The sequence below is a fragment of the Tamandua tetradactyla genome, chromosome 5 (genome assembly GCF_023851605.1).
Source record: "Tamandua tetradactyla isolate mTamTet1 chromosome 5, mTamTet1.pri, whole genome shotgun sequence".
In the NCBI taxonomy this organism is placed as follows: domain Eukaryota; kingdom Metazoa; phylum Chordata; class Mammalia; order Pilosa; family Myrmecophagidae; genus Tamandua; species Tamandua tetradactyla.
This window is the reverse complement of record NC_135331.1, coordinates 42,980,460-43,006,096: the sequence shown is the minus strand read 5'-3', so window position 1 is coordinate 43,006,096 and position 25,637 is coordinate 42,980,460. Positions and strand designations below refer to the sequence as shown.

General features: G+C 37.6%; 1 protein-coding gene across 4 annotated transcripts in view; it reads right to left on the bottom strand.

Annotated features, from left to right (window-relative positions):
• Positions 1–25,637, bottom strand: part of RNF13 (ring finger protein 13) — a 259,826-nt gene that overhangs the window by 197,847 nt on the left and 36,342 nt on the right. For 3 of the 4 annotated variants that reach the window (XM_077160759.1, XM_077160760.1, XM_077160762.1), the window contains exons 2-3: positions 25,108–25,237; positions 15,935–16,015 (exon numbers count right to left, since the gene is read on the bottom strand). In XM_077160759.1, the coding sequence (XP_077016874.1) occupies positions 15,935–16,015; positions 25,108–25,221 (195 nt within the window). In that variant the 5' untranslated portion in view covers positions 25,222–25,237. The remainder of the gene's footprint in view (positions 1–15,934; positions 16,016–25,107; positions 25,238–25,637) is intronic. The other variant, XM_077160761.1, reaches the window with a different exon arrangement.

Here is a 25,637-nt window from a genome sequence, read left to right as displayed (position 1 = left end):
GATAAGGCAGGGTTTAACAAATGAATGTGATTGCTGAACCATTATACTGATATGTCTTTTAGTCTCCAGTATCCTACAGCAGCTAGAAGTAAATACCTAAAATTGTGGAATTATAGCCCATACCAAACTCTGAAATATGTTCTACAACTAATTGTTGAGCTGTGTTTTGAAATTTATCACTTCTTTGTGTATATGTTATTTTTCACAAAAAAGAAAAAAGTCAGTTGTGATAAAAAATATATATATATCTATTCCTTCTAGCCTCCTATTCTGGAATAGAAGGAAAAAATCTGAGATGATGATACGGTAGCCCATAACAAACTGGGACAGCAATTCCAAGGTGCAACTGACCTGAGAGAGTCTTCTACAGCACAAAAGGAGAACCTGGTGGAAAAAGCTGAAGAACTGAGATGCAGACAAGTAAAGATCATCCACCTAGGGCAAAGAGTATAATGCATCCTTCTCCAAACAAGGGCCCAGAACCCTCAGGAGTGCACGGATAGGTAAAAGAGGACTAGGAAGTAAGTCAAGCCACACTCCTTTAATGTGCAACACCCACATGTGCTGCACCCACCTCACAACCCAGGATGCCCAAGCATCCCACGCCCCCAAGCCCCACCTCCACGCACCTCCATGCACAGAAGCTCTGCCCCCCAGCACCCGAAGCATCCACACCCCTCCACCCCAGGGACCTGCACATTCTCGTTCTGCTCCTTTCTCCCATGCACTGGCTGGCCCCCGGCACAGTAACACACCCTCGCCCTGCCCACAACATGTAACCCATGCACCCACGCCCCACCCCTTGCCCAAACTCCCCCACAGGCTCTCTACTGCACATCTGTGTCACATATCCCCACCCCCGCCCCAAGCACACGCTCAACTCCACCTAGCGCCCCTGCACTGTACCTAGCTCATATGCACACCCACACACATCTGCCTCACACGTGTACACTGAGGCCAGGTTCCCCACTGCCCCCACTACACTCACACGTGCACCCCACCCCTCCCATGACCTGCATCCCACCCCCATGCAGATGTGCATCTGGGTCACATACCCACGCAAGTACTCATGTGCACATCCATGGCACATACCCTTCCCCACCCCATGCATATGAACATCCGCACCTGTGCCAGACACCCCTGGACATGTACCACCAGCCCACGTGTGTCCTGCCACCTGACAAATGCCCTGCACACCCCAAGTGCTTGCAGCCAAGTCCTGGCTCCCCCAGATCCCCCATGCCCCCATGCAGCAGCAGCGTACCCACACCCTACCCTTCCACAATTGCACCTTACCCACCCAACCCCAGCACCCTTGACCCCCAATACCCGCCATCCCTGCACCCCAACCTCCATACCAATACCTACGACAACCACACTCCACACATGCACCTTCATACCATCCGCTGCACACCTGCAAAGACCCCCAATTTGCCTTCCACGTGCCCTGCCTCTGCGTCCCCCATGACACACCCTGCCCCTGTGCTCTAAGGAGTATTCGAGCTGTACTCCACTGCCACAACCCCCCAGCAACACACACTCCAGGGCACAGCATAATGCCCCACCCCATTCCTGGCCCTACACCACAATCTGCCCTCATGCTGCTTTACCCCACCCCATGCCCTGTGTCCTGCTGCAGCTCCATCACAAAAATGATAAACTTTAGACTAACTTCCGAAGTAACCCTGTCAAGAGTTACATCTCGAAGACAACAAAAAATCACAAACCATGGGAAGATGCAGACAGATAGAGCCCAGACTAATGACCAAATTAAAACACCAAAGGAGACACATACTCTGGAACAACTAAAGAAAGATGTTCAGACAACTCTAGATACATCCCAGCCAAATGACCAAATTAAACAACAGAGGAGAAATAGACTTTGGAACAACTAATCAAAGTCGATCAGTTAATAAATTTAATGGGTTGGCTAACAACACAAAGGAAATAAAAGGAACACAAGAAGAGCATAAAGAAGAATTTGAAAGAATAAATAGAAAAATAGCAGACATCATTTTGATCAAAAACATACTAGAATTTACTGCTTTTTTGTATATATATTTCACAATAAGAAAGCTAAATATATATACTAGAGATACACGACAGCAGTCATGAAGGGTCAAAGAAAGAATAAGTGAACTACAGAAAAAGTGAACAATTGATTTTAAACACACAAAAGAAAAAAGGCAAAAAAGAGGGAAAACTGTGTATTGGATCTCAGGGAAATGATACGCAAAATGAAGTGCATAAATAAAAGGCTAGGAAGATCAGTAGAGGAGATAACAGGGGAAATCTTCCCAACCCTTAGAAAAGAAATAGATATACAAAACGAAAGGATTCCAAAGAGCCCCAAATAGAATAAATCCAATTATGCTTACTCCAAAACACATAATAATCAGTCTGTCAAATGTTGAAGACAACAAGAAAATCCTGAAAGTGGCAAGAGAAAAACAATCTATTACAAACAAGGGAAACCATATAAGATTGAGTTCAGACTATTCAACAGTCACCATACCATGGAGGTGAGAAGGCAGTGGTATGATATATTTAAGATCCCAAAAGAGAAAGATTTCCAGGGAAGAATTCAAATGTGAGCGAGAGATTAAAATTTTCATGGACAATATAGTGCTGGGAGGATCTGTCAACAAAAGACCAGCCCTACAAGAGATATTAAAGGGAATTCTGTTGGTCGAAAACAAAACCTAGCAGAGGGAAGTCTAGAGAAGGGCACAGAATTAAAGAGCACCAGTAAGGGTAACTAAACGGATAAAAAGAGAAAGAGGGAAAAGAATATATAGATCTGACAAATAAAATCCAAAGGAAAAGAGGGTAGATCTAAGAAATGCTTTACAGTAATGTTAACGGACTAAATTCATCAATTAAATGATACAGATTGGCAGAATGGATTAAGAAATATGATCCAGAAATATGCTGCTTATAAGAGACTCCTCTTAGACGCAAGGACACAAATAGACTAACAGTGAAAAGATGGAAAAAGATGCTCTACACAAGCTATAAACAAAAGAAAGCAGGAGTAGCTATACTTATATCAGACAAAATAGACCTTAAATGTAAAGACATCATAAGAGACAAAGAAGGAAACCACATATTAATAAAAGGGACAATTCACCAAGAGGAAATAACAATCATAAACGTTAATGCACCCCATCAAGGAGTTTCAAAGAGCACATGAGGCAAACATTGGCAAAACTAAAGAGAATGATAGACATTTCAACAATAACAGTAGGAGACTTCAATACACCACTCTCCTCTACAGATAGAACAACCAGGTAGAATATCAATAAGGAAACAGAGAACTTAAACAATTTGATAAAATTAGACCTAACAGACATATATAGATTTTCACACTCCAAAATACCAGGATATATATTATTCTCTGGTGCTCATGGAATATTCTCCAGGATAGATCATATGCTAGGGCATAAAATATTGAAATTATTCAAAGCGCCTTCTCTGTTCACAGTGGAATGAAGCTGGATATCGATAGCCACCAAAGAATAAGAACTTTCACAAACATTTGGAGATTAAATAATGCACTCTTAAGCAGTGGGTCAAAGAAGAAGTTGCCAGAGAAACCAGTAACTAATAAAATTGAGAATACAACATATCAGAACTTACGGGATGCAGCAAAGGCAGTGCTGAGAAGGAAATTTATTGCTCTAAATGCCTATATTAAGAAATAAGAAACAGAAAAAATCAAGGACTTAACTGTTCACCTAGAGGAATTTGAGAAAGAATAGCAAACTAACCCCAAAGTAAAGAGAAGAGAAATAACAATGATTAAAGCAGAGTTAAATGAATGGGAGAACAACAGAACAGAAAGAATCAATAAAATCAAAAGTTGACTCTGAGAAAATCAGTAAAATAGATGGACCTATAGCAAGGGTGACCATGAAAAAAAACAGAGAGGATACAAATAAACAAAATCAGAAATGAGACAGGGGCCATTACCACAGACCCTGAAGAAATAATTTAAAAAAAAAAAAAATCAGAAGAGGACACTATGAACAACTACACACCAACAAAACAGACAACTTAGATGAACTAGGGAAATAACTGGAAACACATGAACAAGCTACACACACTCAAGAAGAAATAGAAGATTTCAACAAACCAATCACAAATAAAGAGATTCACTCAGTTATCAAAAGTCTTCCTGCAAAGAAAAGCCCAGATGGCTTTACAGGGGAATTTTATCAAACATTCCAAAAAGAACTAACACCAATCCTGCCCAAACTTTTCCAAAAACTTGAGGAAAAAGGAATGCAACCTAACTCACTTCATGAAGCTAACATCACTTTAATACCAAAAACAGCTAAAGATGCTGTAGAAAGGAAAACTACAGGCCAATCTCTCCAATGAACGCAGATGCAAAAATTCTCAATAAAATACTAGTAAATTAAAGCCAACAAATACATTAAAGGAATTATATACCACAATCAAGTGGGGTTTATACCAGGAATCCAAGGATGGTTCAAGACCAGAAAATCAATTAATGTAATACAGCACATTAACAAATTGAAAGGGAAATATAACATGATCATTTCGATTGATGATGCTGAAAAAAAGCATTCAGCAAAATGCAACGTTCATTTCTGATTCAAAAAAAAACTTTTTTTCTGATAGAAGAATCAAAGGTAACTTTCTCAATATGATAATGGGCATATATATGACAAACCCATAGCCAGCATCATACTCAATGGTCGGAGACTGAAAGCATTCCCCTAAGATCAGGAACAAGGCAAGGATATGCTGTCACCACTATTATTGAACAAATTTTTTAAAAAGCCACAGGCACTAACAAAGAAGCCATCAGTTGGGACTTAGCAAGATAGACTAGCAGTAGTACAAATCAACTGAGACCCTCAGTCATTTGTCTTTTTAAAAAATCTTAATCTGACCCACCAAAAGACAGAATTCTAAAAAATGTAGAAATTTGAGGAGTATGAATGAAGCTAAAAAACAGCCTCTCACTAACCTAACTCTACCTAGAGAGGAAGAATATTACACTTATACTGATCAAACGTAGGTTATCATTTTATCATAAGTAACACTTTCAGCACATTTAAAATACTATATTTCAAAGCAAAAAAAAAAACTGAATCTCCAAAAAGAACTGTTTTGTGGTTCTGAATTTTGTCCCAATATAATATAAATATATTGTGCAAATGAATTCTAAACTAATTGAGTTTACTAATGATGTTCAAAAGTCACAAGACTTCTTCCAACCCAACCCATCCCCTACCCAAGCCCGATAAAAAAATGTTATCTGAAAAAGGCATCCTCCAAAATAGCCAATTAAGATACACAACTGAAAATATGCAACTACCACAGGTAAAAATGTAAAAAGATTCACATTTTTACACTAAGCTAAAATAGCTAAAACATTCTTTGGCTATAGCATTCCAATTTTCTGAAACTTAAAAAAAAAATTTTAAACAAAGGAGGAGGACAGAAAAGCTCTCTAAATATTAGAGGCTTAATATTTGGGCATATGTATATGGAATACAAAATAATTTCAATTGATATTCATTACTCTATAAATATCTAATCTCTTAGAGATGGTACTGATAGAATCCAGGGACATTATAAAACTTACCAAATACACAACAAAAACTATCCACCTTTTTGGGGCAAAGTTGAACAGTAAAATATTTCTCTGCGAATCTCTTAATAACTATATCATATCTTTAAATTAATTTGGTTATAGTTATAACAGATTTAATTGGTTTGAAGAGACATCATACTACAGTGAGTCATCGCTATTTCATCATCATTAAGTCCTCCTTGTAAACAATAATAATTGAGCTCACATTTGTGAATTCTGATTTAAGGGTAAAGGCAAAACCAGTTTTGCTAATCTGAAAATATTATGCACCCCAGAAAAGCCATATTTTAATCCTGACTCAATCTTGTAGAGGCATCTGTTTCTTTTAATCCTGATTCAATACGGTAGGGCAACAAGTTATGATTAGGTTATCTCCATGGAACTGTGACATGACCATTTGTGGGTGTGACCTCTTGATTACATGGAAATGTGTCTCCATATGTTCCAGGTGGGTCTTGATCAGTTTACTGGAATCTTTTAAACGAGGAAGCATTTTGGGGAGAGTCAGAAACGACAGAAGCCTCAGAGCCTACAGATAAACGACAGAGCTGACAGAAACTTTAGAGCAGCGCTGACATAGGTACAAGCACCTGGAGAACAGAGACATAGATGTCTGAAGCTGCTTGGAGCCCAGCAGACATCACCATGAGATGGAAAGCAAGCCAGAACTTTGAGAGAGCCAAGGGAAGCCAAGAGATGAAGGTCAGACCCAGAGAAGCAAAGTGAGGAACACCCACAGGAACAAAGGCTGAAAGCAATGGAACCCAGGAGTAAGAGACCAGCAGATGCCAGCCACATGACTTCCTAGGTGACAGAGCTATTCCAGATCCATTGGTCTTTCTTGAATTAAGGTATCTTTTCCTGTATGCCTTAGGTTGAACATTTTTATAGGCTGTAAATTTGTAACTTATTAAATTCCCCTTTTTAAAAGCCATTTGAGTTCTGGTATATCGCATTACAGCAGTTTGCACATTACTACACCAGTCACGGAAATAAAAATTTTTTAAAAAAAACCTCTCCATGATAGTCCAACAACTTCTCAGAATACCTTATCTTCTCTGTCACCTTATTTCACTTTCTGCATTTGCCCTGTATTATCATAGTTCAAAAAGTAGGCACATATTTAACAATATCCTTTCTTCAGCAGTGAACAAAGAAATCTGTCAAAATACCTTTAAAATGTAAATGAAATTCACAGTAACATAGTAATTGAGAAACATCAATAACACTATGGGAATCGAAAGTTAACGGAACTCATTAAAACAAGCTTACAAAGCAAGAAAGGTTCTACAGTGAAATGGGATAGTCTGACTCCTTATGATATAATGAAAGACTCAAATCATTTATAACCAGAGAAATACAAATTAAAACAAGATAACATCCTTTGCTCATGAGATTGGCTAAAGTTAAAAAAACGAATAAAAAAAAGCACATCAAATTTTGCAGATCCTTTCGGAACTCATGTGGCAGGGCAGGCAGAGATTAGCCTTTACACTGTGGTTTAGAGACACATCTAAACATATATAATGGACCCTCAGGTATTGTTTTTTCCAAACTGTAAATCTGAACAAATCTGTATTAGTTAGGGTTCTCTAGAGAAACAGAGAACTTGCCGGACGAAGCAAGAAGAAAACCTGTATCTTCTGAATCCTCCTTAAAGGGCTTCCAGTGATTAAATTAAGCATCACTCATTGCAGAAGATACTCCCCTTGGCTGATTACAAGTGGAATCAGCTGTGGATGCAGCCGACGTGATCACGATTTAACTCTATGAAACATGCTCATAGGAAAAGACAGGCCAAGCACTTGCCCAACCAGCCAAACAAGTACCACCACTTAGACAAGCTGATATATGAACCTAACCATTACACTCCACCCCTTGTCAACTTGGCAGCTACATACATCACCTTACACCATACCTAATTTCTAAATAAAAAACAATAAAACACACATTTTTTCTTTCACCTAACAATACTGTCCTGCATGTAACTGGAAGCACATTAAATCTCTCCAGAATAGGGTGCAAGTTCTTGGGTAATATTCATTCTTAAACTTAAAATTTTACAACTTAAATAGTTTAACATGAACAAAAGCTGTTTCTGAAAAGGAGACTAGTTATCTGCAGGAGATGGTAAGGCTTTGCTCCACAATCCTAAGGGTCTGCATTGTGATTCTCCTATAGGGGCCTGCCAAAGGCTCCAAATAGCATTTGCCACTGACACTTAAAGCACCATTGGATCTGCTGGATCATATGGTCCAAGTGGCAGAGCAGCTTCTACAGCAGCCTGGATCTATCACAGAGCTTCCTCTTGTTCAGGTCCCCACTCAAAATTAGCAGCTTTTCTGGTCACTCAATAAACGGGCCAGAGTAGCACATCCAAATGAGGACCATGTTGTCGCCAAAATCCAAAGAGATCAACTGCGCCTCTTTTTTCGTTGTAGGAGGGGCCAGATGCAGCAACTTATCCTTCACCTTAGAAAGGATATCTTGACATGCCCACACCACCAGTCACCTAGAAATTTCACTGAGGTGGAAGGCCCCTGTATTTTTGTTGGATTTATCTCCAGTCTCTGACACGCAAATGCCTTACCAGTAAGTCTAAAGCAGTTGCTACTTCTTGCTCACTAGGTCCAATCAACATGATATCATCAGTATAATGGACCAGTGTGATGCCTTGTGGGAGGCAGAAACGACCAAGGTCCCTGTGGACGAGATCATGACATAGGGCTGGAGAGTTGATATACCCCTGAGGTAGGACAGTGGAAGTATACTGCTGACCTTGCCAGCTGAAAGCAAACTGTTTCCAGTAGTCCTTACTAATAGCTATTGAGAAAAAAAGCATTTGCCAGATCAGTAGCTGCATACAAGGTACCAGAAGATGTACTGATTTGCTCAAGTAATGATATCACATCTGGAACAGCAGCTACAATTGGAGCTACCACCTGGTTGAGCTTATGATAATCCACTGTCATACTCCAAGACCCATCTGTTTTCTGCACAGGCCAAACAGGAGAGCTGAATGGGGATGTGATGGGAATCACCACCCCTGCATCCTTCAAATCCTTAAGAGAGGCAGTAATCTCTGCAATCCCTCCAGGAATCTGGTATTGCTTCTAATTTACTATTTTGCTAGGTAGAGGGGCAGTTCTAGTGGCTTCCATTTAGCTTTTCCCACCATAACAGCCCTCACTGCAAGAGTTAGAAAGCCAATGTGGGGATTGTGCCAGTTGCTCAGTATTTCCATTCCCATTGTACATTCTGGAACTGGGGAAACAACTACAGAATGGGTCCGGGGACCCAATGGACCCCCTGTAAGATGGACCTGAGCTAAAACTCCATCGATCACCTGGTCCATAAGCCCCCACTCTGGCTGGTGGACCAGAGTGATGTTTTGGGTCCCCTGGAATTCATGTTTCTTCTGAACCAGTGTCTAATAATCCCCAAAATATCTAATCATTTCCTTTTCCCCAGTGCCCAGTTACTCTGGTAAAAGGCCATCGGTCTCCTTGGGGAAGGTTTGGAGGAAGATTAACAGTATAAATTTGTGGCAGTGTAACTGGCCTCTCCCATAAAGGGGCCTGGCCTCCCCTTCATTCAAGGGGCTCTGGGTCTATAAACTGTCTCACATCTAGAAATTGATTAAGGGGCCGTGACTCTGTTTTTTTTGTAATTCAGGTTAGACTTCTGTTCACTTGACCTAGAACTCTTTCGTTTATACAGCTCAAACAAGAATTTAGTAGACTGTCCATCTATTGTATTTCTAGGTACCCCATGACTTACTAGCCAGTGCCACAAATCTCTGTAAGTCATATTATTTTGACTCCTGCTTTGAGTCTGCTGTCTATTATAATAGTCAGGCACATCCTGTCTTTGGCGATTAAGTGCTGCTACCTGGCTCCTGCCAACCTGGGATCTGGATATTCCCATTGTGTTTAAAGATTCCAGCTCAGTGACAGCAGTTCCCACAGTAATACCTGACCTACAGAGAAGTACAACTACAGAGCTTTTGAGGGATGATGGCGCTAATCTCACAAATTTATTTCTCACTGTTTTGGTAAAAGGTGCATCCTCCGGACATTCCTGGGGTGTAAGAGTAGGCTTTGCATGATAAATTCACACTCTAACATTCCAGTCTCTCTAAGGCTCTGGATCCCTGCATCTACATTATATCAGGGCAGTTCTGGCATTTCAACCTCAGGTTATGTCGGTTACCTTTCATGTTTCAATCAACCATCCAAACAAACTGCTAATGCCTTTTCTAACTCCTCAAGCTGTAACACTGAATGCAGAATCTCTGCTTAATGGGCCCATATCAATAAATTCAGCCTGATCCAGCCTTATATTCCTTCCATCATAATCCCACACCCTTAAAATCCATTGCCACACATAGTCTCCTGATTTTTATCTATATAAATTGGAAAACTCACACAGTTCTTTTGGAGTATAACGTACCTCCTCATGTGTGATACTTTGTACCTCATCTTTAGGGGCCTGTTGGGACTTCAGTTTAGTTATAGGTCTGGAAGAAATGAGGGATGGTGGAGGTGGGTCATGAAAAGAATTAGAAATATCTTCCAAGCCATTTGGTTCAAGGCCTTCATTTGCAGTTTCATCTGGTGAAACAGGATTAATCACTTTAGGACTAATCCCTTCAGGTGGAGGTTGGGTGGCCAACTCCTCAAGGCAGGCTGGAGGTGGGGTAGCTATGTCCTCAGGGCAGACTATTACAGGGTTATGTAGAAAAGACTCAGCATGATTTAGGGCTTCAACCTCGCCCCCAACATCATTATCAATCCATATGTCACCATCCCATTTTTCAGGGTCCCACTCCTTTCCAATCAATGCCCTCACTTTAATGGCAGACACCATGTAAGTTGAGAGTTCAGTTTATGTTGTAAAGCTGCTACTCTAACAATACGATTCTGAGGTTGATTTTCAGAGATCTCAAGTCTACAGCTACAGGAAATAAGATTTTCCTTCAGGATACTCAAAGAAACATCTACATCTCTCAGATAGCATTTAAGCTTCTTGTTTGAAGTCTTAAGCCCATCCCTTTCACTCATTAATGCATCCAATGTATCTAACAACAACCAACCAACATCTCTATACCTCCTATTTCGACAAAACTCTGTAAAGGTGTCAAACATTATCCCCCAGAGCCTGGCTTCATACAAGCGAAGCATTAGAAGAATTGAATGGTGGTATTTTGACTATCTTTTTTGTCAACTCACTCCATGGACTGTCAGTGTCATTCTGATTATGGGTGTCAGACTCCTTAGTGCCTCTGAGTCCATTAGAAAACCATTCATAAAAACCCATTTTTAAGATTCTGTTTCTTAAGAACCACTCCTGGTATCAAGTTGTATTAGTTAGGGTTCTCTAGAGAAACAGAATCAACAGGAAATATTCATAAATATAAAATTTATAAAAGTGTCTCATGTAAACATAGAAATGTAGAGTCCAAAATCTGTAGGGTAGGCTGTGAAGCTGATGACTCCGATGGAGGGTCTGGATGAACTCCACAGGAGAGGCTCACCAGCTGAAGCAAGAAGAAAACCTGTCTCTTCTGAATCCTCCTTAAAAGGCTTCCAGTGATTAGATTAAGCATCACTCATTGCAGAAGACATTCCCCTTGGCTGATTACAAGTAGAAACAGCTGTGGATGTAGCCAACGTGATTATGATTTAACTCTATGAAATGTCCTCATAGGAACAGACAGGCCAGCACTTGCCCAACCAGCCAAACAGGTACCAGTACTCGGCCAAGCTGACACATGAACCTAACCATGACAGAATCTCTCCATGCACTTTGATTCAAGCTCATAGTTTTACCTGGCTCTGTGTTGTTTATTTCATGATCCTTATTTTTTCTTCCATTTTTTTTACTCAAGAATCAAAGGCCTCTATTCCTAATCTAGGTAGTTTCTGACCCTATTTTCTTCTTGTAGTTTATTTTGCTTAAAGTGAGACTTTAACCAAGGTGTTGCTTTACCCTGAAACTAATGATGCTCAAGCTTCATGCCTGTCATTTAACTTGCATGGGACCCTTCCAAGGGCCTGGGAGAAGCCTTAGAAATGTGTTCGCATGCTCACAATTTTCTGTAAAATTTTCAAAAGTAAGATATTTTAACCATCACTCATTTTCCCTTTGCATGAAACTTTCTTTCTTTTTCTTATACTTCACTTTCATGGCACCTGGCATCGGAGTGATTTCAGGCATTTTGGGGATCCAGTTAGGGGAGAGCTGAGTTAGGGATACATTTAACTTGGGTCTAGTGGTATATAATTTTTCAGTTCTTAGTGACCCCCATGTATGTAAATTATTGCTAAATGTGCTAATATGGGATTGAATGTCAGGAATAATCCTACTATACACTGAGCAGACCTACCAGCATCTTGACACAAAGGAAACAGGCCCAAGTTTGCATTATCATATACAGCTGTCATATTTGGCAACAGAAGTATGTGGATAGGGGAATGGACATACAGACTGAAATGTGGAGAAACAATTTAACTTGCAGGAAAAGGTTCCAAATCTTACAGCATATTGTCTTAGTTTGTTGGGGCTGCTGTAACAAAGAACCACAAATTCAGTGGCTTAAAACAACCGCATTTTTGTCTCACAGCTTTGGAAGCTAGAAAATCAAAATTAAGGTGTCAGCAGGACCATGCTTCCTACGAAATCTGTAGGGATCTCGTTGTGGCTTGCTCTAATCTGTGGCATAATCCAATCTCAACCCCTGTCACATGATCCTCTTCTCTCTGTCTCCTACTCCCTAAGTGTACAGATTTCTTCTCTTTACAATAAGGACACCAGTTACAGTGGATTAGGACACACCCCGATTCAGTTTGGCCTCATTTAACTAATAACAATTTCAAAGAATTTATTTCCAAATAGGATCACATTCATGGGCCTGGGATGAGGATTTAAACCTATCTTTTGGGGTGACATATTTAAATCTATAAAACCCATACATAAGAGAAATGGGATAAAAACTTTCCCAAATTTGATAGAAATATAAAAAATTATATGGTATTACCAATAATTGGTTGTGACGCTGAGAGAAACATTTCTAAATTACTAAGAATAATTTTTAAAAAGTCTATCAACCAACCTAGAGGGACAACTATTCTTTGATTAAAATGTTGTCATAAGAAGAGGTAAAAATATATAACAAATTATGAAAAGTGAGTCTATTAAAGGTACATATGCAACTAATTAATAAAAGTATTATGTTTTTTTTCTGGATTTTGTGACATTTTTATATTTTTCAGCATTTGAAAATTTATAATTTGTCATATCTTTTTCTCTTTCTAAATAAAAATTCATATTTATACCAAAAAAAAAGGCTGATAATGAAAATTTTAGATGCACATACTTACTGACTCATCAATTCTAACTCCAGAGAAATAAACTGGACATTATATAAGAAACCAAAATATCCATTAATGAGATAATGAGTAATAAACTTTTGTCCTCCATATTAAAGAATACTGTGCACTGCTAAATATGAACATGCTAGATCGATAGATGCTGCTGTAGAAAGATCTCTAAGACATAATGCTAAGTTGGAGGATGGGGTAGGGAGAATGCAGAATAATGAATATTACAAACTATTTTCACATTTTGGCAGTTCCTTATACTGTGACTCCTCTTTCCCAAAGCAGACTATAACAAAAATAAAAACAGAACAAAACAAAAAAATCTGTACTCTATTTTCCAGTCTCTCTCACAGCTAAGAATTTCACCAAGCATGTGGCTAGTAACTATAGTCAATCAGAAAAGCCCAGGTGTTGGATCTAGAAATAGTCACATGACGAAAGTCTGGCAAGGAGGAATCTTTGTTAAGCTTTACTGGCAGTAAAGGCAGAATGTTTTGAAGTAAGATAAAAAAGCCTTGCTGATCAGAAAAAAAGTAGGGGCCAGAGACTGCACCAATCTTAATGGAGCAATTTTGCAAAGTGATTCTGGGTTTTCTTCCTGAAATAGTATGGAGATTGCTTCTCCAGGTTTCCCAATTATATTCTGATCATCTTTATCCCTTTATAAACCCCTTCCTAGGTAAACTAGGAAAAATGGATTCCATTATAAAAATTAAGGAATTTTTTATATACACAAATGGTAATCACTTATACAAAAAATATATCATTTAAAAAGCACTAAATGTTCAGAAAAGGATCTGAAGTCCTTCTTGTAAGATCATATAACACCTTAATAATGATTTCCCTCTGAAAGAGAGAAATGGGACTGGTATGTATCAGTGAGGAAGGGTGAAGAAAGAAGACTTTTCCTTTTTCTTCTGCATACTTCTTTTGTTTGAATATTTTACTACGATAGTCATGCATTGCTGGGGATATTTTAAAATACGATATTTTTTTAAAAAGTACTATCATAAAAATGTGCTATCATCTTCCCAGACTATGCACCCCCACACCCCCCAAAAAAAGTTAAGGAGACATTCATACTTTCTGAACCAATAATTTCACTTATTCTATTCAATATTTAAGGAAATAATCTGAAATCTGGACAAAAGCACTTGTGCAGAGATGTTCATTATAGCGCTATTTAAAATAGTATTAACAGAAATGAAATGTCCAATAAATTATTGTATAGCTCTGTAAAAAAAAAACTGTGCTATCAACAATTGTAATAAATGTTCCTCATCAATGCAAGGTGTTAATAATAAGGCAGTAAATGGGAATCCTATATCTTATGTGTGATTGTTCTGTAAATACCCAATTCCTCTAAAAAAAATAGTAATTTAGAATCTTGAAAAAATTTTAAAAGCTAATATGCTACTCCCATTGGTGCCTCCCCTCTTCCTATTTGAGAATAATATATTTACAATACTCAAATAAGGAATTTGAAGAGTTACAACAAACTATTCTTCAGTTCATATAGCCAGAATTTCAAGTATACTAACACAGACATCACAAAAAAAATTCATATCATATTAGAGTAGATAAGGACTTTATAACTCCAAAGAAAAAGAACAAAAGGAAAACCTTAAACAAAGTTAGAAGATAAAGAACAAACTGGGAAAAATTATCTGAGGCATAAAAGGCAAACAATAGACTGATACTCCTGATTGATAAAGAGGTTTTACCAATCAGTAAGAAAAAGAAAAACACCTTAATTTTAAAAAAATAAAGAACATTAACAGGCAATTCACACACACACATACACACAAAATTAATGGGCAAATGGACAAAAGTTGAATACACTAAGTTCACTTTTTTTTCCTAGGCTGGGATAAATCCTGAAACCCAGAGGTACCAGTCTCTCCAAGAACATCAGCCATTTCCATCCCTCTATCCCATATTGTCGACATCTCTTTACAAGAAAAAAGTTAGCATGGGCATAACCCAAATATCCATAAAGATTGGGAGAAGGACCAAAGGAAAAGGAGTTTTAAAAGAGAAGTTAGGATTTAACAAATGAATATGAATACTGAATCATTATAGAGCTATATCTTTGTAGTCTCCAGTGTCGTGGAGCAGCTAGAAAGAAAAACCTGAAATTGTGAAACTGTAACCCATATCACATTATGAAATCTGTTCTATAACTATATGTTAAAATATTCTTTAATAAAATAGGTTGATGGAAATACCAGTGGTCAATGAGAGGGATGGGTAAGGTGTATGGTATGTACGAGTTTTTCCTTTTTATTTCTTTTTCTGGAGTGATGCAAATGTTCTAAAAACTGATCATAGTGATGAATACAAAACTTATGTGATGATATTGTGAGCCACTGATTGTACACCATGCATGGAATGTGTATGTGTGAAGATTTCTCAATAAAAATATTTAATATATGTATTTTGAAACTTATTGCTTTTTTTTTTGGTGAGAAAACCCGGGACTGAGCCAACTTACTGCTTTTTATATATAAATTTAACAATAAAAAAAAGTCAAAAAAATTAATGGAAAAAAAAAAGATATTCAACTTCATTAGATATTTTTATTCAATCAAATTAGCAAAAACTGAATGATGTATGATATTAGAGTTGGAGGAAAAGGGACAGTGTGAGAGGCACAAATGATGGTATTCCAAATCGCCCCAAAGTTTCTAGAGGGTAACCTGAAAAAACACAACAATTTTTTAAACAAGCATGCCATAAACTAAGCAATTCTACATTTCCAAATATACATATGTATTCTAGAAATGTATTTCCAAATTCTACATTTGGCAATAAATGGACAAATACATATGGATAAACATATCATTGTAGCATTGTTAGTAATAACAAAAATTAACAATCCAAGTATTCATTATGCCTTCTCCATATATCACTATTTTCTTACCTTTAAACCTTCAGCTGGAAGTCTATAACCAAATCTTGCAGGAAGGTCGTCAAATGTTTGAGATGCATTTTCAAAATTATACTAAATATAAAATTAAAAAAACAATCAAGTTAAAATCAACTTATTTAAATTGGCATTTCATAATTCTGAATACTACTACCACAGCTTATCACAATAAAATCAAACTTATTAATGTATATTCACTAAAATAGTAAGGAATATACACAATGTTTACTACATATACTACTTAAATTGGATTGTGATTTCATATAATTATTAAATAGCAACAATAATTCTGTAACGTTAAACAACCTACTGAGCTTCTGAGCTTTCCCTCAGTTTTTTCCTAGTGAGGAATACTCTAGATAAATCATTTTTTTGGCAAGAAAGTTCGATTTTATTTTTTCTGCATATAAGGGTCTGATTTAAGAGAGGAGACTTACAGAATTTCTAACTATAGCTATGCCTTTTCTTCAGGGTAAGAAGCAACATCGAACCATACTTTTAAGACTTTGCCAGTTTTGATAAAGGCTGAACATTTATATATATATATATATATATATATATATATATATATATATACATATATATATATATATATATAAAATGTTAATATATATATTTAATTATATATATATATTTTATTTTTTTTTGCATGAGCAGGCACCAGGAATTGAAGCCGGGTCTCCGGCATGGCAGGCGAGAACGCTGCCTGCTGAGCCACCATGGCCCGCCCAAGGCTGAACATTTTTATCAGGACTGAACAATGAAAGGACTAAACTCATGAAATGTATACATATAAAGAAGCCATTAAAACCTAAACAACTTTTTCCTTTCCTTACAGATAAATTCCTGTGTTACAATTATCAGTTCTCTCTACCAAAACAAAATAAAGGTTCACTTGCTTTTAGAAAATAATAGATATAATAACGATTTTAAGATTAGTTTGCTGTATTATATAAGCATGTTTAATTCTGCTAAATAGAAAATGAGAAACAAGGAAAATAGATGAAACTAAGCACAGATATTATTTATTTATTTATTTATTAATGTAAAAAAATTAACAAACGAACAAAAATATTCTTAACATATGATCATTCCGTTCTACATATATAATCAGTAATTCACAATATCATCACATAGGTGCATATTCATCATCACGATCATTTCTTAGAACATTAAGCACAGATATTTTTAACAATGTTTTTAACATAGGCAAAATTCATAATATGTGTTTGAAGTTAAAATAGTGTTTGTACTGTATAAGACATATCAATTTGAAAATGGAGCATTGTTTTTTATATAGGTAAAAGGAATGAAGCAAAGCAAGAGTGTTATTTATAGATAGAAAAGGCTGGAATAAATGAAGAGTGTCAGAAGGATCAAAAGACAGAAGGATCAAACAGACTTTAAATATTCACAAAGCATGAATGGATTAGATCCTGATGTCCAGATTGACAGCTATGTCATCCCTATTAAACACCCATTGGTGACACCCGTTCCAGTCAATGGGTCACCTACTAGAGACACACAAATAAAAGTCACAGCAGCTCTGCAATTTAAATGCAAGTTACAGTTGTGACCAAGTAGATATACGCCTTTCATCTCTGATAGAGAAAGCAAGCTTTGGCTCCAAGCACCTTCCTTCTGTCAAGACCCCTTATTCGTCCTCAACTCAGATCCTGGTAATCACACCACCATCAGCAAAAGCTAATGCAGCAGAGAGACTGGGCAAACTAATAATAGGTAAAAAAGGATTCATGTAATGTGGTTCTCTCTTTTTTTTTTGTAATGTGATTCTTACACCTCACTTTGTACCCTATACTGACTGCTGTTATATACCCATTTTTTCCCTTGCTTCTCACTACATGCCTCTAATTGATTCAATAAATTGTGATTCAAGTATCTGAATTTGTCTGATGAATCTATCATTCTGTGACCTCTGAGATAATCTGCCTGGTAAACTTGAAAGCCACCATTGCTTCAGGGTGATTTCCCACTGCAACAATAATTTAAATCCCAAGAGTGCCTAAGGTTTACAAAGAGCTTTAGAGTAACAAAATGCTTTTACATTTATTATCACAATTCATCATTTACGCTCATTAAAACATCTTTCTTTAACTGATTTAATTCAACATGATCAGCTTTGTGTGGAACTTAAGACAAGTACTCCAAGCCAAAGGCCTCACTGTAAAATAAAAATGGCACTCTAGATACATAGGCAAAGGAAAAAACAAATGTGTGCAATCAGCACTTTAAAAAAACAAAACTGTAATTTTAAAATCTAGAAAAGTAAAACCTACAACCATTCTAAAGGATACTTTGATCACTTCCCTATGTCCCTATTACAAAAGAGTTTCACTTTGGCTAAAATTTCAGAAATAAAATTTCTAACTTGAGCTATAGTACTTGTTGTAGCACTGGGATTTGAAACAAGTTTTGTTACTGAGTGAGATCTATTTTGAAACTGCTTTGTCTTTCCTTAATATCAAAATAACCATCATATCTCATTGCCTCTTAAAATCATATTGTTTAAAACAAACAATGTTGCTACCATGAACCATACAAACAAACATCTTTTACAAAGAATTAAGTGTTTCTCAATTTGTTTTATAATTTTTAGTATGGTGGGGGTGGGGGGAATGCTATTCATGAAATTAAAGCGTGCTCCCTGTTAAAAATTTATAAGTAGAAAATGAAGTTACTCCTGTCTAGAATCCCATCCTCAGAGATTACCATTTAACAACCTGAGTCCATTTATTTTGATAGTCTTTTCCTTAAACAATTCCCAGCAGCCTAACAGAAGAAAGCAGCAAATAGCTAACAAGCACTGATACTTATTATGTACAGACATCTGCTAAACACTTTATGGGTATTGATTTATTTAATCCTAACAACAACCATATGAAGTAGACCACTATTTTCACCCTCATTTTGCAGCTTGACCATGTTATGTTTAAAGTAACTTGCTCTAGTGAATGAGAGACAGGACTCTAGCCCAGGCAGCCTGGCCCCAGAGTCCTGGCTCTTAACCTACTGACCTATACTGTCTCTCACAGACTTCCACCTTTATAATTAGCAAACTGAGACTTAAGAGAAGTTAAGTAATGCCCAAGGCCATGCAACTACGGAAGGATAGAGACGGGATTCAACCAGAACGCCCATGGCTAAGCTCTTAATCACCTTGCCATATAACTCAACCTATTCACACCCCACCTATCAGTTGCTTCTCTGTTACTCAACCCACTGGCACTCACGACCACCTACCAAGCAACCAACTCTCTCTGACAAATTCAGACAAGAGAAGCAGAGGTAGACCGGGAGTAAATCAAAGTTGGGTTGAGTGTGAATCTCTCTGAAATTAAGTAAGGTGTAAGAAAGATGTTTATTTCTCAATAAGCTTATGGCATACCTCAAAACTAACAAGTCACCTGTAGCCTATGACCTCAGAATATTCAGCACTGATCTGAGTATCTCTATGTTCTTAGACATAAATCTAAATAATGAATAATCTCACAGAAATTATGAGAAATGATGAGATAAGAGATGAAGACAGAATAAACTGCTAATGGAAATACAATACTCTAAAAGTACCAAGAAATAAATGTCATGAAAACATGATAGAACTGGGCAGGTCAAGGTGGCTCAGCAGGCAGAGTTCTCACCTGCCATACCGGAGACCTGGGTTCGATTCCCAGTGTCAGCCCATACAAATATATATATATATATATTTAACTAAATCTCTAAAGGAAGGCTATTAACTAGTTCAAACACTTATTGAATTCCTACTGTGTAACTGTCACTAAGTGCCAAGAACATGGTAAGACACAGTCCTGCCTTTCAGGAACTCAATCCAGGGGTTTACCGATTAGTCAGTGACATGCCATAGTTAGCATTTCCATGTCCTCTTGAAACTCACCAACTAGTTATACAAGTTATACAAATACTGTGTCAAGGAATTAGCAGTCAAATAGGAGAATTCAAGCACATACAAAAAAAAGAAAGAAAGAAATCAAAACAAACAAACAATGTACCCGGCATACAAACAGCATGACTAAAACTGACCAATTTTTTCAAAAACAGCACCCTAAAATCTGTCCCAAATGGGATTACAATCAACCTGATGTTTCATTTATTTAAACTCAGGTTCCAAGGCCACTCTTATTCAATTAAAAGGAAGACCCAATATTTTCTACCTTTTGACTGTTTTCCTTTGAATGATTATGTCACCATATCTAGTCTTCCACCTCAACTTTTAGTTTTCCCTTTTACCAATTACTTACCCTCACAACTTAACTCTCCTCAAGCTTTATCTGCGTTTATTTCAGTCTTCTATCCTTTAATGCTAGCACGGAGCCCAGATTGCAGCAGCTCCTACAACATCAGCATGCATTCCACACTTACCTATCTGAAGCACAAGGAACAATGCTGGCAAGAAGGATGGTCTGTTCTTCTATATTCAACATTTTGATTTGTCTCTACACTAAAAATACAGCTAGGTCGGTTTCATGCACTGCTTGAGGGAGTAAATTTAAAGGATGATAAAAACGAAAATTATAATGAAGATAAAATGATAAAGAATATACTATGTGCTAGATATCATTCTAAGCAGTTTATCTTATTTAATCCTCACTGCAACACTTTGTGGTTATTATCTCTATTTTACAAAAGAAGAAATTGAAGCACTGATAGAAGCTAAATAATTTTGTCAAAGTCACACAGCTAGTTACATTCCCAGAGCAATCCACTAAAAATCACTTAACCCATCACACAACTACACCATAGAATAACCATCACATAACTGAACCACAGAATAACAATCATCTCAGGAGAGAAAAAAAGAAGGAAGACAATGGAGTAGCAAGGTTAGAAATAACAGAAAAAAGAAAAAAAAGCAGCACAGAATAAACCAAAGGAGAGAAGGGGGACAAGGAAAATTTCATTCCCTGATCAGCTCATCATTAATCCTTTAATTCATTTAAAAAATCATCCCAAGAAAATTCCAAGGACTTCAGGGACCAATTCAGAGGAAAAATTTGAATAGCAATGGACTCTTTGGCCTCAAAAAGATCCAAACATATTAAAAAAGAAACCTTTATGAATCAGTTCCCTACTAATGAGGGTGACAGAGGGTGAGAAATCTCATAGGGACTACTACACCTGCTATGCCCAATCAAAAGTTATAGTTTAGAGGATTCAGAGAGAGCAACACTACGAAGCACAGAGTCCACCAGCCAGCGACCTTTGGAGATGAAGAAGGAAGACGCCTCCCGGGGAGCTTCATGAAACTGGGAGCCAGGAGAGAAAGCTAGAAGATGACGCTGTATTCGCCATGTACCCTTCCAGCCAAGAGAGAAGCCCTGTGTTCACCATGTGCCTTCTCATTTGAAAGAGAAATCCTGAACTTCATCGGCCTTCTTGAACCAAGTTTGTCCTCCAGAACAACTACTAAATAACCAGAAATAGTACAGAACAGCTCCTGGGGCCACGTCAGTGACCAGACACACAGTGTACCCCAGTCTGGACCAGCTGGACCGGCTGCGAGCACCCCCCCACCCCCCAGAAACCGTGAGTTCCCAAAGCTGCAGTGGCCAGTGCCCCTCCCCCACAGGCCACTTCCCAGAGGGGAAAGGAAAGGACTTTACCAGCAGCAGGGACTGGGCACAATCAAACGCCAATTGCGGAACTAATTAACAAATTCTGACTACTAAAAATAGGCCCCCAGCTTAGGTGAACCTGATCAAAGCGGAGGTTGCTCATTTTTGCCCCGGCGCCAAGGGGGAAGGACTGACAGAAAAGGGGGGGGGGGGAGAAGGAAACAGAGGTTTTTGTGGCTTTGTATCTACAAAGGTTTGACTGCCTCTGGATACAGCGGCAGGACTTTTCAGGCTGCAACTGCCCCAGGCATAGGCAGAAGTGAGCTCTTTTGGGGGCTTGTCTGGAGCCTGTGCCTTCCCCAGGGGAGGGGTGAAGCCCAACTCAGGTGGAATCCCTCCATCATGGAATTCAGACTCCAGGGCTTGGTAATTTGAAGCCATTAAAACCAGCCTACAACGTCTCCTCTGTCTCCACCACACCCCCAGCAGGGAGAGTCTGCCAAGTTAAAGATACTGCATCATCTTATGCTGGTGGGACCTGCAGTCAGACAAGCGCCACACACAGGGCAGGATAAGAAAAACAGAGTCCAGAGATTTCACAGGAAAGTCTTTCAACCTGCTGGGTCTCACCCTCAGGGAAAACCAATGCAGGTGACTCTTTCCTCCTGATAGGAGTCCAGTTTGGTCTGGGAATATCTGGCTGGGGTATATAATATCTAAGTAGACCCTCCTAAGTGTCTGTGTGTGGGGAAGGCACCACACAAGCAGGGCAAGACACAGGAAAACAAGAACTGAAAAATTCTCCTCTGTTAAACAAAATTTAAGCTAAAGGTCCAGATAAAGCTGAACAGAATGTCAAAGAACAGATAGACAACAAATTCATCCAGCAAGAAAACCCTAGATAAAAGAAGTGAAAGCAATCTCCAGAATAAATTAATTAAGGGAATTAAATGCCTAGACACCAACAAAAAATAATAAATCACACTAGGAAAATTGAAACTATGGCCCAGTCAAAGGAACAAACCAACAATTCAAATGACATACAGGAGCTGAAACAATTAATTCAGAATGTACGAACAGACATGGAAAACCTCATCAAAAACCAAATCAATGAATTGAGGTAGGATATAAAGAAGGCAAGGAAAGAACAAAAAAGAAGAAACTCAAAGTCTGAAAAAACAAATCACAGAACTTATGGGAATGAAAGACACAGTAGAAGAGATGAAAAAAACAATGGAAACCTACAATGGTAGATTTCTAGAGGCAGAACATAGGATTAATGAACCAGAGGACAGAACACCTGAAATCCAACAAGAAACAGAAACTATAGGAAAAAAAATGGAAAAATATGAGCAGGGACTCAGGGAATTGAAAGACAATATGAAGCGCACGAATATACGTGTTGTGGGTGTCCCAGAAGGAGAAGAAAAGGGAAAAGGAGGAGACACTGAAAATTTTCCAACTCTTATGAAAGATTTAAAATTACAGATCCAAGAAATGCAGCGTACCCCAAAGAGAATAGATCCAAATAGACATACTCCAAGACATTTAATAATCAGAATGTCAGAGGTCAAAGAGAGAGGATCTTGAAAGCAGCAAGAGAAAAGCAATCCATCACATACAAGGGAAGCCCAATAAGACTATGCGCAGATCTCTCAGCAGAAACCATGGAGGTGAGAAGACAGTGGGAAAATATATTTAAATTATTAAAAGAGAAAAACTGCCAACCAAGAATTCTATATCCAGCAAAACTGTCCTTCAAAAATGAGGGAGAAATTAAAACATTTTCAGACAAAAAATCACTGAGAGAATTTGTGACCAAGAGACCAGCTCTGCAAGAAATACTAAAGGGAACACTAGACAAAGATACGAAGACGGAAGAGAGAGGTGTGGAGAAGAGTGTAGAAAGGAAGACTATGTGTAAAGGCAAAAAGAAGGAAAATTAGATATGACATATAAAATCCAGAAGGCAAAATAGTAGAAGAAAGTACTACCCACGAAGTAATAACACTGAATGTTAATGGATTAAACTCTCCAATCAAAAGACATGGTCTGGCAGAATGGATTAAAAAACAGGACCCATCTATATGCTGTCTCTACTCAATGGACACGAGGCCAAGGACACAAATGGACATTTACACACCAATGTTTATAGCAGCATTATTAACACTTACCAAGAGATGGAAACAGCCAAAATGTCCATCAATAGACAGTTGGCTAAACAAACTGTGACATTTACATAAGACGGAATATTATGCAGCTGTAAGACAGAATAAAGTTATGAAGTATGTAAAAACATGAATGGACCTTAAGGACATTATGCTGAGTGTGATTAGCCAGAAACAAAAGGACAAATACTGTATGGTCTCACTTATATGAACTGACATTAGTGAATAAACTTGGAATATTTCCTTGGTAACAGAGACCATCAGGAGATAGAAATAGGGTGAGATATTGGGTAATTGGAGCTGAAGGGATACAGATTGTGCAACAGGACTGAATATAAAAACTCAGAAATGGACAGCGCAATACTACCTAACTGTAATGTAATTGTTAAAACACTGAATGAAGCTGCATGTGAGAATGATAGAGGGAGGAGGGCTGGGGACATAAATGAAATCAGAAAGAAAGATAGATGGTAAAGATTGAGATGGTATAATCTAGGAATGCCTAGAGTATATAATAATAGTGAAATGTACAAATTTTGAAAATGTTTTTGCATGAGGAAGAACAAAGGAATCTCTTTATTGCAGGGTGCTGAAAATAGATGATAATTAATACTTTAAAATGTCACCTTATGTGTGAGACTAAAAAAAAAAAAAAAGTTATAGTTTAGAAACAAGTCTGGCTCTTCCAAGTTCTACAAAGATCCTGCACTCTTTCAGAAGTGTTATCATATGCAGAAGCATGGCTCAGAACTACATCAAGTTTCGGTCAGGGACAATTCTGACCCTTCTATTTCTAATGCCAATAAGCAAATCAGTTGTACCCAGAAAGTAAAAATACAAATCCTAAGCATAGTACCTATAGGTCTACATGCACACATACACAAAGTTAGTTCTTTTTCTGCCCTCACAGAAATGAAAAACAGGAAATCTATACACTGGGAAGTAAGACACCTAGAGAGAACTAATGAGGTTTGGAGGAGCAATCTTATTCTCTAAAAACATTTCTACCCATCATGAAGACCACCGTGCTTCTCTGATTCATTGTTGCTGATCTTGGATGGAATTTCCTATGGATATCTTGTAGAATTTTCTAAAACATCATTATCAAAGTATTACAAATATACTAGATAACAAGAAAAAAGTAAACACACGAGCATGTATGTATGTGTACAAAAGCACTCATACTCTCTCAAAAGCAACATTTATCAGGTACTTAACATACATGCGATCTTATATTCGATACAAAGCTATAAAAAGATGAGCAAAGTCCCTCACTTCCAAGTAACTGTACGCATGTGCCTGGGTAAATTTGTAGGTAAACACTTTGTAAAATTCCATCATTCTAGAGCTTTTTTAAAGCTTTACTTTACAGGATATTTTAGCCAAGAATAAATTTTACTTTACTTACTGCTAAAATGTCTGCTTCTACAGGCAGTAGGTTTAAGAATGCAAAGAACTGGACAGTCAAGATGGTGTAGACTTGCGTGGCAGACAACATGAGCATTCCTATGGAAAGCAGCATCTCGTTGTAAAATCACCTAGAAGACATGTGAACGACGATGACAGTTAGTGTATTGGCACTTGATACATTAATTTATATCACCCAAAATGTCCCTTTTAATTATAAAATGTATTAACATCAATACTGAATCATGTTCCAAACACATGATAATTTATACAGATTTGAACATTTAAATCAATACCTACATAATTCATGCTGACTTTAAGTTCTATGTTTTAACCACTAAACAAACATCTTCCCACAATTCTGTTTACAGTACACTTTGTCTACTCACCCAAATAAATTGGGGGAAAAACTAGTTTCTAATGAAACAAAGTAAGGAACATAAATTTAAATTTTTCTACAAGATTTAAGATAATTTAGCCTTTGATTTAATATAAACATGTAAATTCACTTTTCATTTACTCTTGAATGTT